This window comes from Panthera tigris, chromosome A2, assembly GCF_018350195.1.
Source record: "Panthera tigris isolate Pti1 chromosome A2, P.tigris_Pti1_mat1.1, whole genome shotgun sequence".
NCBI lineage: Eukaryota > Metazoa > Chordata > Mammalia > Carnivora > Felidae > Panthera > Panthera tigris.
In genome coordinates, this window is record NC_056661.1 from 2,193,179 (window position 1) to 2,209,364 (window position 16,186).

Below are 16,186 nucleotides of genomic sequence, written 5' to 3' on the forward strand. Positions count from 1 at the left end.
CTCGTGGAAAAAAAAAAAAAGCAAACCTGAGTTATGGTTCAAAGCGATGTTCTTCTAAGTCATAATTTAGAAGAAAATCAACCGAAGACACTAATAATGACTCCCAGAAACACAAAACCAGTATCAACTTTAAAAATTGAAGAAGAATGGGCACCTGGTTGACTCAGTCGGTTAAGCATATGACTTCAGCTCAGGTCACAATCTTACAGTTCATGGGTTCGGGCCCCACACTGGGCTCTGCATTTACAGCTCAGAACCTGAGCACCTGCTTGTATATCTCCCTCTCTCTCTCTGCCCCTCCCCCATGTATGTACTCTCTTGCTCTCAAAAATAAACATTTCTTAAATTTTTAAAAAAACTGAATAAAAAGAATTGATATGAAAATATATCACCCAATAATAAGGACAGAAAAGTAGAGTAGACACAAAATGAGAATATTCCAGTTTCACAACAGAGGACAGAAAAGAACTTTCGAAAATACAAGTCTCATATCATGATAATGTAACAAGAACATTTTGGAATGTATAACTCAATAAATTTTCTTTGTAAAAGTATATAAAGTTATATGTACACACTAGCAACAGACACATTTTTATCACCTATGGGTCCAAAAGACATTGTAATGGGAAAGAGACATGTACATAACCGTGTGATTACTTCAAGTCTGAGGTAACAACATCTAGGTCACACAGATGTAGAGGACAAAGAAGGCCACTTAAAACCATCAGTGTTAACATCAGTGACACGAACTAGGAATTCATACACTTGGGATCCCAATCAAGGAAGAGGCACCTGGAAACTCAAAACCATATTCACAACAATGAAAATATTTCTCTCCCGCCTGAATTTTCATGAACAAAATACATGAAGTTCTATACCTGAAGTTTTCCCAAAATTGTGTCCATTCAGGATCATCTCCATTGTACTGGCTCGCATTTTCAGTAAGAATTTAAGGGAGAATAAATGCTATGCCACAGTGTGTCTGTGCTCACAGACTCCTGGGATACCCAAAGGCTTTTCCATGGTGCTTAAGTTCACATGGGTCCTCGAAGGGAAGAGGGACAACTGAGGGCTTTCCCACACAGCAGTCATTCATAAGGTTCTGCCCAGGACTTTGGGACACTGGAAGGTCTTAGCAGAGTCCTTGCATACAGAGGCTTACTGTCCACTGTGCAGCCTCACATGTTCTTGAAGGAAGCAGTGATCTGTCAAGGTCTCTCCCCAGGGTGTTTCTTCATATGCGCTCGAAGAGACGAGGAGAACTTGTACACCTTCCCACACTTCTTACATTCATAGGATTTAATGGTGCTGTGTGTTTTCAAATGACTTTGAAAAATTTGCAGCTGATTGAAAGCTTTCCCACACTCGATACACTCAAAAGGTCTCTCCGCAGCGTGTGTCCTCATATGGGCTCGCAGGCTAGCAGGAGAGGTAAAGGCATTCCCACACCGCTGACATTCGTAAGATCTCCCTCCAGAGTGTGTCCTCATATGTACTCCCAGGTTTGAAGGAGATGGGAAGGCTTTCCCACAGTGCTGACATTTAAAGGGTTTTTCCTCAGTGTGGGTCCGCACATGTATCCTTAGGTCTCTGTGATACCTGAAGGTTTTGCCACACTCCTCGCATTCATAGGGTTTCACTACATTGTGTGTGGTCATGTGACGTTCAAAAGGTCGATGCTTCCTGAAAGTTTCCCCACACTCCTTACATTCCAAGTGTCCATCCCCTGAGTGTCTTCTCATAATATGTAGTACGAGGGTGTAGTGACGAAGGAAGGCTTTCCCACAGTGCTGACATTTATTGGGTCTCTCCCCAGTGTGTCTCCTCATATGTTCTCGCAGGCACGACTTATACCTGAAGGCTTTCCCACACTCCTGACATTCATAGGGTTTCTCCCCCGTGTGTGTTGTCACATGTTCTTGTAGGCATGACTTATACCTGAAGGCTTTCCCACACTCCGGACATTCATAGGGTCTCTCCCTGGTGTGTGTTGTCACATGTCCTCGCAGATTCCACTGATATCTGAAGGCTTTCCCACACTGCTTACATTCATACGGTCTTTCCCCAGTGTGTGTCCTCATATGTATTCTCAGGTGTGTTTGATCCCCAAAGCCCCTGTCACATTCCTTACATTCATAGGGTTTCACTATACTGTGAATAACCATGTGACGTTTAATATGATGATACTTCCGGAAGGATTTCCCACATCCCTTACATTCATAGGGTCTTTCCCCAGTGTGTGTCCTCATATGAACTCGCAGGTCTGAGTGATGCCTAAAGGCTCTGCCACACTCCAGACATTCATAGGGTTTCACTACATTGTGTGTAGTCATGTGACATTCAAAATGTAGACGTTTCTTGAAAGTTTTGCCACACTCCTTACATTCAAAGGGTGCATACCCTGTGTGTTTTCTCTCAGGTATTCGAAAGGAATGCTGACCAGGGAAGGCTTTCCCACCCGGCTGATATTTATAGGGTTTCTCCCGAGCGTGGGTCCTGACATGGTTTTGCAGGCTTGACTTATACCCGAAGGCTCTCCCACACTCCTGACATTCATAGGGTCTCACCCCAGTGTGAATTCTCACATGACGTGTAAGGTAGCAGTGATACACGAAGGTTTTCCCACACGTGTCACACACATGGACCCTCTGTCCACAGTGACCTTGCACATGACGTTTAAAGGAAGCTGTGCAAGTGAAAGTTTTCCCACATTTCTTGCACTCTATAGACTTTTTACTACGGAGACTCTTCGCATATGTCTCCGATGCTCTCCCGGTGACCTGACCTTCACAGGGTTTCTCTACAAGGTCTGTGTCCACATGAGTGTTGAGGCTCGTAACAGAGCTGCAAGCCTGCCCACACTCCTCACCAGGACTAGGTTTGAGTCGTGGGTGAGGTCTTCGCGGCTTCTCTAGGAAGGAACCATCTGCAAAGGCTTCTCTACACTTAGTGCATTCACAGGATTTGCCTCCAGTAGGACACCCCTCATGCACAGTAAGACTTGTAATTGGGTTCAGGGTTTCTCCACATTGATCTCCTTCAATACGTTCACAGACACTCTCCAACAAAGGACTGCTGTTCAAAATAGGAAGATACATGGTTAGGAAATGATGATTAGAAACTATCTCTTTATTAATTAATGATCTATTGATGTTTGTTAATCATTATTGCACTATATAATGGCCACTGTCAATGAATAGTGATGTTTGTGGCACTGTCTGCATGGTTACAAAATGGTAAAAGCCTAAAACCCATCATGCTTATGCCATAATCTCTGGCTCAAACAGAGTCATAACATTTTGGGATTCGTACATATAGTTTTCTCTGACCATTTTTTCCAACGCAATGTTTTTTCACATGATCAATACCTAGAATAAATTTATAAAAACTTCTTGTGAAAATTTTGACTACACGATCGTTGTGCTAGGTTTACAGCTGCTCTCTAATTTCAGGTCAGTCTCACAATCGCCAACATCCTCCCTTACTCCCTTACAAGTGTCACTCACCTCAAAAGCCCTTCTTGCTTTCGGGTCAGATCTCCATTGCTGTGAAATTTCTGCTTCTCTACAAACACAGAACAGGAATCATTTTTTGTAAACATTAGTATTTTCTCTTCACTCAGAGGCTTATTCTGCAAAGAATTCTGCTAAGTCTTTGATCCATTCATTTTACCTTGACTGGGAGAAACTATAAGAATTGGGAGCCTAGGGGGCACCTGGGTGGCTCGGTCGGTTAGGCGTCTGACCAGCTCAGGTCATGGTCTCACAGTCTATGAGTTTGAGCCCCATGTCGGGCTCTGTGCTGACAGCTTGGAGCCTGGAGCCTGCTTCAGATTCTGTGTCTCCCTCTCTCTCTGCCTCTCCCCTGCTCATGCTCTGTCTCTCTCTGTCTCAAAAATAAATAAAAACATTTTAAAAATTAAAAAAAAAAAAGAATTGGGAGCCTAGTTGAATTTCGTGGAAATGACCTGATGCATAGGGTTAAAAAACAGACCATATGTCTACTTCTATTCATACTAATCCCGAAATGTAAATGAACTTCATCACGAAGAACAGTCATGGGACTAAAAACTTCTGAGGACCTTTGGGACATGGGACTTTGGCAATAATAGAGAAAGTGTCTGAACTGGCAGCCCATTCACTCAGAAATACTTCAAACAAGATGCAGACTAATGTGGAGATAAGACTTATTAGAAGAGGCAGTTAGGAAGGAACTGGGCAAAATACACACATCCACACCCTGCCTCTACAGGAAGACAGAAAGACTGGCCACGTGGGCTACGGTGGATGAAAAGTCCAACAGGGAGGACAGGTGACTGGCAGACATCACCCTGCTCAAACAAAGACTGAGTCACGTTTCTAATGGATGTGTCCAAACGCCAATCCCTTCTCCAGAACCTGGTCCACCTGACGGTTGGCCTGTTCTGAAGGCACATGGGCCCTCAGTGGAGGCTGCCTGCACTGCCCCAGCTGCCATTAGGAGATTAGATGGTGTGTGTGTGGCTGCTGCCCTGACCCTGAAAAGAGCTCAGCAGAAGGGAGGATCTGAAGGGCAACAAGCAATCTGGAAGATGGGCCTAACTTTCGTCTTCACAGTCATGATAACTGGTAATTGTGGGACTTTTTATTATTCATTCATTCATTCATTCATTCACTCGCTCATTTTTTGGTAGAAGCATACTGACCTATATATTCGTGTCAGGTGTGCAACATGGGGATTCAACGATTCCATACATTACAAAATGCTCACCATAAGAAGTGTAATTGCTGTCACTATACAAAACTACAAAATTATTGACCATATTCCCAGTGCTCTACTTTTCCTTCCCATGACTTATTCAATTAAGTGCAAATCTGTCCTTCTCAATCCCCTCCATGATTTCACCTGTCTCTCAATCCCATTCCAATCCCACAAACACCAATTTGTTGTCTACGGTTTTAAGTCTGTTCCTATTTTCTGTTGTCTGTTCATTTTGTCATTTAGATTCCACATATTCCACATGTAAGTAACGTGTTTTGTTGGTCTCTCTGTCGGACTTATTTACTTGGTATAATACTCTCTAGGTCCATCCACGTTGCCGCAAACATCACAAATTCGTCTCTTTTGTATTACTGAGGGATAGTCCCTTGTATGTAGATACCACATCTTCATTATCCATTCATCTGTTGAAGGACACCTGCATTGCTTCCCTATGTTGAGTACAGCGAGTAACAGTCCGGTGAACCAGAGGGTGCACACGTCTTATCGTGCTGGCTTTTTTTCTTTGGTGAACTAGCCAGAAGCGGAATTATGGACTACATGGTACTGTTGTGTTTCATTTTATTGTGGAAATTCCAAACTGTTTGCCAAGCTGGTTGCACCCATTTAAACCCCACAGACGAGGAGTTTCCTTTTCTCCACATCCTCACCAACACTCGTATTTCCTGTCTTTTTGACACTAGCCGTTCTGGCTGCTGTGAGGGGACAGCTCATGGTGGTTTTGATGTGCACTTCCCTGAGGATTAGTGATACTGAGCAGCTTTTCATGTGCCAAGTGGCCACCTCTATTATTTTCTGTGGGAAAATGTCTGTTTGCTATGTTCCCCTTTCAATTTTTTATTTTTCCTTTTGTTTCCCTTACCTGAAGGGATGATTCCACAAAAATACTGCTAAGGCTGATGTCCATGAGTGTAGCACCTCTGTTTTGTCTTAAGCTGTGTATGGGTTCAAGTCCTACACCGAGGTGTTTAATCCATATTGAGTTTCCTTTCACGTAAGGGGTATGAAGCTGGCCCAGTTTCACCTCCTTACAAGTAGCTGCCTCATTTTCCCAACACCACTTATTGAAGAGACAGTCTTTTCCCCATTGTATATTCTCTGCTCCTTCTTTAGAGACTCTTTAACCGTATAAACACGGGTTCATTTCTGGACTCTCTATTCTGTTGCCTTGATGTTAGTGTCTGGATTTGTGCCAGTACTATCCTGTTTTGTTGAGTATAGTTTGAAATCTGGGACTGTTTTATTCAGCTTTGGTATGCCTTCTCAAAACTGCTTTGGTTATTTGGAATCTTTTCTGTTCCACACAGAATTTAGAATTTCTTGCTATAGTTCTTTGAAAACTACTACCAATATATTGATAGGGATTGCACTGAATATGTAGAGCGCTTTTCATGGTATAGGCATTTGCAAAACAGTTGGTCCATACTATCCATGACAAAGGTGTGGCATTCCCTTTATTGTGTCATCTTCAATGTCTTTCATTAAATGTTTTATACCTGCCAGAGTACAAATCTTTCAACTTCCTTGGTTACTTTTAGGACAGTATCCTGTAGTTTTTGAAGTAACTGAATATGGGTTTGTTTTCTTAATTTCTCTGCTGTTCTGGTAGTAAATATAGAAATGGAACAGATTTTGGAATATTAATTTGTGTTCTGCAACGTTACTAAATCCATGTATTAGTTCTAGTAGTATTTGGTAAAGTCCTAAGGATATTCTATGGACAGTCTCATGTGATTTGCAAATATTGAGCTTTTCTTCCTCTTCCTGAAAAGACCAGGGAAGGTATGGAGCCATCCTTACCCACGGAGGACAGATTCCTGCAGGTCTCCAGCATCACATCTCTGTAGAGCTTCCTCTGACCACGATCCAGCAAAGCCCACTCTTCTGGGGTGAACTTCACAGCCACATCCTCAAAGACCACAGAGGCCTGAAACATACCACACACTCTATTGCAGCAAAGCTCCATCATCACCCACGTGTGTGGGAGGATGAAGGGTGACAGGCGGGGAGCTGCACTCCATTCCTAGGACCCCTGAGTCACAACAGAGGGTGAGGACAACAGCTGACATGGACTTACACACACCCAATTTACTGGGATATTTACACTGAGACAGATCTGAGCAGACCAGTACTGTGCAGACTGAAAACTGAAATATTCACTCGGACAACACACAGATCGGAGGACACACGCTTGGCTTGCTCTAAGACGATTATGCCTCATCATCAGCTCCAAGAACTGGAACCAGAATGTCAGGATGCTGTGGACACTCAGATTCCAGGGCTGCTTGATGTGAGCAGCTCTCGCCCTGGAAGGAACAAGGGCACGAAGCCTGGTGGAGTCCCCTCTCTTCCGACAGAGGCAGACACGACCCTTTCCCTGAATTAGGTGGGCTCTGGGCACCGACACAGGCCAGGGCCCGGGTGCCTGGCACACCTGGTGTAAGACGAGTCCGGGGCCTTAAGAAACGTGGAAGTCAGCAGGGCCGCTCAAACTTTTAACCCAGGGCCCAGAATTCAAGGAAAAGGGCACCAGAAGGAAGAGTCCCTGAGGGATTGATGGGGACACAGCCACCGCTCACGTTAACACAGGAGGAAGAATCACAGTGTATGGACCGTTTTTAGGCAACAGGCCTGAGTGATGGAAAGATACGCAGCAAAGGGCACAGTGAGCACACAGCTGAATGCACACGGGCTCCTGAGTGACCTGCCTCGAAACGGCCACAGGCCCTAACTAACCCCTGCGTACTTACAACCGGGCACAGGTCCCACACAGGGAGCATTCCAAAGGTTCTCATGCTCCCTCGTGACCCCATAACTGTAGCCCCCAGCACCGCCTCCCGGCAGATGGTCTCTTCTTTGCCGTCCTGCCCGCTGCTCCCTCGCAGGGTATTCAGTAAACTTCTATCTCCTCTGTTCTGCCTTGGGGGGAATTCTCTCACCCCCTGAGCTGTGGGCCTCCCCCTGATCGGCTCACCCCACATTTGTTGCCCTTCACAAGGATCCTCTGCTGTACTCGGCCTCTCCTGGGATTTCTTAGGAATTTCTTGGGAGTTTCCCTTGGTGGCCTGACTCTAGCGTTCTCTGGGCAGCTGACAACCTCCACCTGAGGTTCCTCCTTGGTGAGGATCCCAAGTCCCAGGGGGTGTCTATGGGGCACCCCTTGCCCAACAGGATGAGGGATTTCCCCTCTTGCCCTTCAGGGGGGATCCTTGACTCCTTCTCCTTTCTTTTCGCCCTTTGGCAGGTACAACCATATTACTCACCAGGCAGCCAAAGTTCTCTATCCAAGGGGTCCCTGGTATGGTCTATGGGTCTGAGGGTGAACAAGGTCAGACCATTCAGGCCTGTATGGGCGAATGACCCCTTTCCTCTCCTCTCCACTCTGTTCCCAAGGTCTATTCCCAACGAGTGGCAAATATGGCAATGGCAGCTCGGCCGTGGTGAATCCGCACATGTGAAGGACTCAGCTGGGACCCTTTCCTGATGCTGGCTGAGTCTCGGCAGCCTTGCTTCTGTCAGATTCCCCCCTTAACTCCTTAGTTCCCATGTATGCAGCTGCCATCTTGACCTACAAGCAAACACATTCCTACACATCGGAGTGCTGAGTCCTCCCCTCCTTTTTGCTTAAGTACAATGAGAATCTGTTCTCCTTGTAACAAGACACCATTGGACACATTGGTTATTTCACCAAAGATTTGACAGGAATGTCGGATGTGAGACAGACCTGCATAGACCCAGAAATAACCAGACAGCTTGAAGGAATTAAGGTGGACTTTGTGGAACCAATCAACCCCCCTGGAAATACTGGCCTGATGCCTTGCTGACAGAGTTCCCAGCAGCCTTACCAAGTGAGTAAAGTCAACTCCTGGCAGGTGCCGGAAACCTCAGGATGGTTTGGGGACCTTGAGAAGAAGAAATCACATAAATCTACAGGTCTTGCAGACAAGTCTGGTGACAAATATTTGGCTTGTCTTCTGGCCTCAAGGGGCTATAAAAAAGTTCAATCCAGAGATTCCTGATAACAATTTTGAGCAAAGCAAGCTTCCTGAAAAACCTATTTGGCCAATCACTGTTCTTCCTGAGCTTTTGTAAGTAACTAGGCGATGATTGTTAAAACTGAACTTGTTTTACAAACCATCAGTCTTGATTTGGCTATCTTTGGAAATAGGAGTGAATTCAGAGAGAAAATAATTATGATTCAAAACCACCTCTTTGGAGATATTGGAATTTGATACTATTTCTTATAAACCAGATTAGATCCTGAATTCTTCTGGTTCCTCAAATACCTGGCTATAGATCTCCAAACTAAGGTTTTGAATCTTCCTTTGTCATGACCTAAAGTCATTAAAAATTAAAACTGTTTTTCTTAAAATTCTGAATACCAATGCTAGACAACTTGAGGTGAAATTTAGAGAAATTTCCACAACAGCTCATGATAGAGAATCTCCATGCTTGTTACTCTGTCGGGAAAATAATAAGACCCCAGGGACACAGGATTATTTCAACAGCTGGAAAATGGGAAGGACTCCCCAAATGCATGACTCAACTATCACCTTGACCAATTCTGCATGAATGTGTAAGGAAAATCACTCCTTAAAACCCAGAGTATACCCCACTCCATGGGATTAACTATGGACTTGTGGAAATAATAGATGGGATCACATTCCTGATCTTGGACTGGATGACACATGTGGGGATGCCCTTATCTCCCACAACAAGTATCTCCCATTTGCTATCGATTCCCATAATATATCGTTAAGGGGAGACATCATGCACCCCTGGTTTCAGCAAGTGGATGTTTACCAGGCAGGTGCCCAAGGCCAGTGGCCGAGATGGAGACACTAGGACACACAGGGCCAGGAAAGACTAGACATCTGTGGAGGAAAAGGAATCATCAGCTTCACAGACAATAACTGAGTGTTGTGGATTTATCTGTCGTGGAAACAAGAGGAACACATGGAGAGAGAGTTCCAGCATGTGTGATTATGACCTGCGTGATGTAGTTTTCTCACGGAACAAAAGGTGGTCATGTACACAGGAAGAGACGGGGAAGTTCAAGTCTACTAACAACGTGAAGGGTCCATCCACGCAGACAACCCAGAGAAAGGATACACCCTGACGTGGGGAAAACACAACACGCTGAAATGAAACAGCCTGAATGTCCCCAGGACGTGAAGGAAACAGAACATCAGGAAGCAGACATGTGAGTTACAGGTCACAACATGCTGGAAACTCTTCCACAGAAGAGGGAATCCCACACATGAGAAATGTTCAGCCCTGAGGGAATCAGATAAACCAACGTGTGACGTCCAGGGGACCCCATGTGACACACTCGAGCTGGACGCCATGAAGTCGCAAGTGATGGGACCCAGAACCGACATGTGGTTCACACTCTGCACCCCGTTTCCTGCTGACGTGTAACTTATTCACGAGCTACAATATGCAATGTCCCCCCAGCGCAGAAGGACTTACAAGGCATTTACCCTGGAGACAAGGCCACACTGCCGGCAGCAGCAGCCCCTGTCCCCTGCAAGGTCCCTGCCCCTAGTGCAACAATCCCCTCCCCCACCTTTGCAATCATTGTTGTCAATACATGTCTCTCCTTATTCAATTTGTATTTTTCCTTTGAACCTGGTTTGACCAACTGTCCACAACCACCCCTTTCCTACCCAAACTTTACCCAGGCTGCTGTCCTCCCCACAGATCCCTGAACTGCAGGTGGCCCACCCTCTGAACATCCACTGAGCTGAGGAACAAGGCCCTGGGGACCTGAGCCAATGAGGCCTTCCTCCACCACAAGGGTGGGATCCTGACACTGGGCCTTCCTGCCCATCCCCCTCCTACAGAACAGCCAAGCCTCGTTCTCTTTCACTGGAGGGTCCCTGAGATGGGAGCTGGTCCCCGTTGGAACTGATTGTAATAAACTGTCCTCAGCCAGGTGCAGATTTGAGGTCATCTCCCAAGTCTGTCACCAGCTAGACCTCAAGCTGATGAGCTTGTACTCACAGAACTTTGCCCCACGTTTCCCTAAGCTGTCCTTTCCAGCTGTCCTTTTAACTCAGGCAAATGACAGGAACCCGCCCCTGGAGCAGACCCACTGCCCTCACCAGACCTCCAGGGCCCCAACCTCCCCAGCCAGTTTGAGGAGCCTCTGATTCCTGCCTGTGCAGAGGGACCTGGAGGGACCTCTGGAATGACCACCAATTACCTTTACCTCATTATCACACTGAAGTCTCCACTGGGGGAGGAGCACAGCCTCCTGTACATGACTTACTTCCTGGGGACAGGCCTGCTGCCCTAAGGCCCACCCGCAGCACCCCTTCTTCCACCCCACACAGGACGAGGAGGTTTCCCCATGGAAATATCCATCCCAGCCCTAAACCAGAAGAGCCCATCCACCCTCCCTCCGGGGAGTCAGGCAGGGCTTTGGAAGTTATTTCCTGGGATCTACTGATCTCTGTATCTGCTGCTAATAAAGTTTTCTTCCTGGGACTGCTCAGTGTGGAGCACTTTCTGACTCACCAAGCAGAGAACTCAGGTTGGTTGGGTGACAGGTCCACCGTGGGTCCCGCTATAAGCTCAGCGGGTTTAGGGGGTGCCCAGAAAAGCAATCGTTTTAGGACCCCAGCTCCATTCCCTGATCTACGCCTTTCCGGCTCTAATTGCCCAGTACACCCCTTGCAGAACTTCCTGGTCCGGGTCAGAATCACAAAGAAATGGAAAAACAAAAAACCAATCTCAGCCACTTACGACTTGAAGGGAACAGCGTGGAAGCAAAGACTGACAGTCTGCACCAGGCCAGGAAACAGCCAAACCCGTGAAGCTCTCCGCGCGGTTTCCAAAGTGACAAAACCCTGCATTTCTTACCCGAGATCGCAGCCCAGGACCCCGTGCGCGCGCACCTGCTCCCTCAGCCCCGGCCCCACGTCCCACACTTACCTCCGCTGGATTCTAACGTCCAAGTCTCAGCCCCCGGGAGCAGCTCTGGCTCCGGGACCGTCACACTGCACGCGTGCTTTCTGGGCACGTCTTCCAGCTCGGTCCGAGCAACCTCACGCCCGCCTAGACTGCCCCCAACAGAGCTCCCTTTTCTGAATATTCATCCTCACCCTCCATAAAAGCCCCCCCCCCCGGGGAGTCGCGGATTCAGAAGCTATTCCCTGCGGCCTCCTTATGGCTGCAAATAGTTTCCTTTACGAGACAACTCACCCGGACAGTCTCTACTGTCCCCCACAGAGGAGCAAACTCCTGCTTAGTCAGGTCGTCGCACACGCTCCCCGAATCCCAGGCCTCCCCCCTCCCCCAGCCTTCCTTCCCAGTTCCATCCGTCCAGGACCCAGGTGCCAACCCTAGGGACGGGGACACCCCGCCGCGGCCGCTTCCACCTAGGTCCGGCTGGTCCCCTCCGCCCCTCCGGCCCGCGCACTCACCATCTCGGGGCCCCCGCTCCGCGCCCTCGGGGCGTCCTCCTACGCCGCGCACACCCGAAACCGTGGCAGCGCAGGATCCGACTGCGCCAGCCGCCCCGGCGGAGAGCCACACCCACCGGGCTCTCGCTTGCGCCTGATTGGGTGGTGTGCAGGTCCCGGGCCCTGATTGGGCGATCCTTCAGTCCCTGCGATCTGATTGGATGGTGTTCCGAAGATAACTCCCCCGATCCTGATTGGACATTACCGAGCCACTTCGCTTCCGCGCCGTGATAGGACAGCCTTCGGCCCTTCACGTTGTGATTGGAGGGTAATCCTGGCACCGCCCATTGTGGCCGCAAATTGGGCAGATCCCCCACCCCCCCCGCAGTCCCGCCTCCTGCCCCCTGAGTGACAGGCTGGCGGTAGACACGTGTCCAATCCGCCTGCCAGGATCGGCTCTCAGCAGAATGCGCTCTGGGCCGGCTGAGCCGCCTGCCTCCTTCTGTGTCAGGAATCTGGTTCAGTTTCCGACTAGCCTCCCTTGTCCAGCGTCGCATCGGGACGCGACAGAACAGAGGGACCCGATGAGCCTTCAGTCCATGGCCCCTACAGGGTGACGGTGCACTTGTCCCCTGTGTTTAAGAACAGCTCACCGACGGGGTGCCTGGGTGGCTCAGAGCCTGCAGCCTGCTTCAGATTCGGTGTCTCCCTCTCTCTCTGTCCCTCCCCCGCTTGTGCTCTCTGTCTTCCAAAAATAAATGAACATTAAAAGTTAAAAAAAAAAAAAAAGAGAGAGAGAGACAGAACAGCTCACTGTGTGAGCTCACCTAAGGGGAAATAGACCTCCTTGGGTGTTGACCTGGCCCTTTGAAAGCGTGAGGCCCCGCCCTCTGAACCGACCTCCACTTCTCCGGCCTCAGGTCAATAAAAAGTGCCGTGGGGCCTCAGCCACCAAGGGACGTGGGACCCCGCGGCCCCAGCGGCCCACAGCCACAGGTGTGACACGTTACAACCCTCAGGTTTGCGTTATATTCTGCAAGGAAAGTCACAGCCCATCCAGTTTGTAATCAGACCCTGTAAATGAGAAATGTAAAGGTTCCATTTCCTTCTTAGGTGGTGCATTCATGTGGGACAGCTCTGAGAACATACAAAAAAAAAAAAAAAAAAAAGAACGCTGAGTTTTACTCTGACAAGTGTGAGCCCTATGGGATGTGAATTATATCTCCATTTTCTGAAACAAATTTAAAGGCCACAATAGCCAGGAAATCATGCCTCCTGGGCACTGTTGAAATACTTCGTGTCTCTGCGGATTTGCCCACTCTGCCTATTTAAGGTAAGTGACTCACACCATGTGGCCTGGTGTGGCTGGTGTCTTCCACGTGGTATAACATTGTCACCATACGTTCACGTGCATGCTGTGTCTGTCCTTCATTCCTCTCTGGGGCTGAATCACCGTCCGTCCTGTGGATACGCCGCACCCTGTTCATCCATCCACGCACTGGGGGACACTTGGGACGTGTCCCTCTTTTGCGGGGTCTGCACAGTTTTGCACCTGGCATTCGTGTGCACACATCTGAGTGTTTCAGTTTACGTAGGGCTGGAACACTTGGGTCACACTGCGGTTCTGTGTTTCACTTTTTGAGGAACCACCAATCTTTTTTCCACGTCAGCTGCCCTGACACTCCCACCAGCCAAGCACAGGGTTCCGCTTTCTCCACATCCTGGCCGCCGCTTCTTTTCTGGATTCTGGCTCCTAGTCATCCTCATGAGTGGGAAGTGGCATCTCATCGTGGTTCTGACTCGCATCGTCCTGATGGGAGGATCGTTTCATGTGTCTATTAGACATGTGTGCGTCATCTTAATGGATAAAGTCTTATCATACATGCAATTTACAAGGACGTTCTCCCATTTTATGGGTGTCCTTATAATCTCTTGTTAGGGACCTTTGATGTGCAAAAGATTTTCATCTTGTGGAAGCTTCGTTTACCTACTTTTTCTTGTGTTCCCTGTGATTATCAGGTCACAGTTAAGAAATCTTACCGAATACAAGTTCATGAGGATTTCTCCCTGGATTTCTTTCACTCTCAGGTCCCCAGGACAGGCCCCTCAGGGCTGGGGATTCTCGGCAGAGATGTTTCCAAGGCCTGGAACTGAGATGCTCTGGTATCACACATGTCCCTAGACAGTTGTTTAACGCGATAGGCCATGAAGGAGTTTCTGGTTTAACTGATGATCTTTGATTCTTATGCAAATATACTTCTATACGTCCGTACCTTCACCATTATGCTTCCAACACACAGATTCTTGATGACTGCTCAATTTGGGGTAATTCCCTCTGCCTCATTATATAGAAAAGCATGTCCATGATCGAACACTTGTTCTTATGTATAAAATTCTGAAGTGGGATTTGTGACGTTCCAAGAAAAAGTTGGTTATAGTATTGATGGAGTTCTACTGACGCGATCCAACTATTTGTTAAGTATTGACACATTGGAACATTTCCTTGAATCTCTTTCTCAGCCCACCTGCAAACCGGGAAATTCTCATGGCTCCAACTCAGATTCTATCTGCACTCCAACCTCCACGTCATTGCCACTGCTACAGCCCAGCATGATCCACCATCGTGGCGGACATCACCAGCCTAGTGCCCGTTGTCATGGCAACAGAGGGATCCTGTGAGGCTGCCCGATCGGCTCATGTTGGGCATCCACGCCACCCACCATCAAAGCGAGACTTCTTGGTCAACCAGGGCATGGAAACCACCCCATCCACTCCTCTCATGTCTGTTGTTCCTCCTCCCCCCTCCCCTCTCACTCCTCTGCAGCGACACTGGCTTCTGGTATCCTTTGAATCCAAGGTCCCCTCCCTCCTCCAGAGTGCATTCATTATATGGGGCTGCCGTAACACAGTGCCAGACAAACGTTCGTGGTGTCACAAATGAGGCGCCTGGAAGAGATCAAGTTGTCTGCAAGGTTGGTTCCTACTGGAGGCTCTGAAGGACGATCTGCCCCAGGCCTCCCTCCCAGCTTCTGGGGGTTGCCCACAACCCTTTGCATTCCTTGGCAGGTAGACCCATCATGCCAATCCCTGCTTCTGTCTCACATGGTCAAGCCCTGTCTTCAGCGCAGGCCTCTGTGTCCCAATTTCCCCGTTTTATAAGGACACCCATCACTGGGTCAAGACCTACCCTGACCCAGTATGGTTTCCTCTTCCTTAAATGTGCAAACACCTTATTTCTAGATAAGGCTGTATTTTGAGGTTCCACGTAGACAGGAAATGTGGGGGTACAATACTGAACCCAGAGTATGTGTGTGTTTGTACTGCATATACCTTGTCATGAATTTAGGTATCAACTTCCAGTGTTACGTGAAATCACTATTTTACTCTTTCACTTTCCTATTCCCACCAACCTCCTGTACCTGTATCTCTGATACAAGTTTACCCAGATAGAAGATGCTATGCATGTTTCCCAGAATAGTCTTCTGAACTGTGTTTAAATATGACCTGTATATTAACAAATGACACTCTCTTCACCTTCAACTGGCAGAGAGTTATATCAAAATACCTCTTTGGGGCGCCTGGGTGGCTCAGTCGGTTGAGCGTCCGACTTCGGCTCAGGTCATGATCTCGCAGCTTGTGAGTTCGAGCCCCACGTCAGACTCTGTGCTGACAGCTCGGAGCCTGGAGCCTGCTTCGGATTCTGTGCCTCCCTCTCTCTCTGCCCCTAACCCACTCACATTCTGTCTCTGTCTCTCTCAAAAATAAATAAACATTTTTTTTAAATTAAAAAAAAAAAGGAACTGATCTGTGTCATCTGGGGGCACATCAACAGAACCATGAGTGATCTGAATAAAAGAGAAAGGCATGGCCCATTTTTCCTCCACTGGCATCATACAAGGAGACACCACTGGGTGGGGCATTACCAATCAATTACCCACCCATCACGGGAAGAAACGTCCTGTTCGGCATAGTCAGCACTAGTCCTAGCAAGCATAAGTAAGGGGGGAAGGACAGGTTTC

At 47.9% G+C, this 16,186-nt stretch overlaps 1 protein-coding gene across 2 annotated transcripts; it reads right to left on the reverse strand.

Moving 5' to 3' along the window:
- Window positions 1-353: 353 nt before the first annotated feature.
- Window positions 354-12,285, reverse strand: LOC102960877 (zinc finger protein 77-like). Of its 2 annotated transcripts, XM_042977711.1 has the most exons (4): window positions 12,189-12,285; window positions 6,559-6,685; window positions 3,507-3,564; window positions 354-3,075 (listed from the first exon to the last, which is right to left on the reverse strand). In XM_042977711.1, exons 1-4 carry the CDS (start codon window positions 12,189-12,191, stop codon window positions 1,209-1,211), a joined length of 2,055 nt encoding a protein of 684 aa, XP_042833645.1. In that variant the 5' UTR covers window positions 12,192-12,285; the 3' UTR covers window positions 354-1,208. The 2 variants fall into 2 exon arrangements, with proteins under 2 accessions (XP_042833645.1, XP_015399409.1); XM_015543923.2 differs by lacking the exon at window positions 12,189-12,285 and having other exon boundaries at window positions 6,559-7,058.
- Window positions 12,286-16,186: the final 3,901 nt, after the last annotated feature.

Bases quoted from the DNA above. Each gene is read 5' to 3' on its own strand.
- LOC102960877 (XM_015543923.2), bottom strand. From the start codon at position 6,727: ATGATGGAGCTTTGCTGCAATAGAGTGTGTGGTATGTTTCAGGCCTCT. The intron at 3,565-6,558 runs GTAAGGATGGCT...CTGTGTTTGTAG, and splicing joins CAGGAATCTGTCCTCCGTGG to AGAAGCAGAAATTTCACAGC. The intron at 3,076-3,506 runs GTGAGTGACACT...TATTTTGAACAG, and splicing joins AAGCAAGAAGGGCTTTTGAG to CAGTCCTTTGTTGGAGAGTG.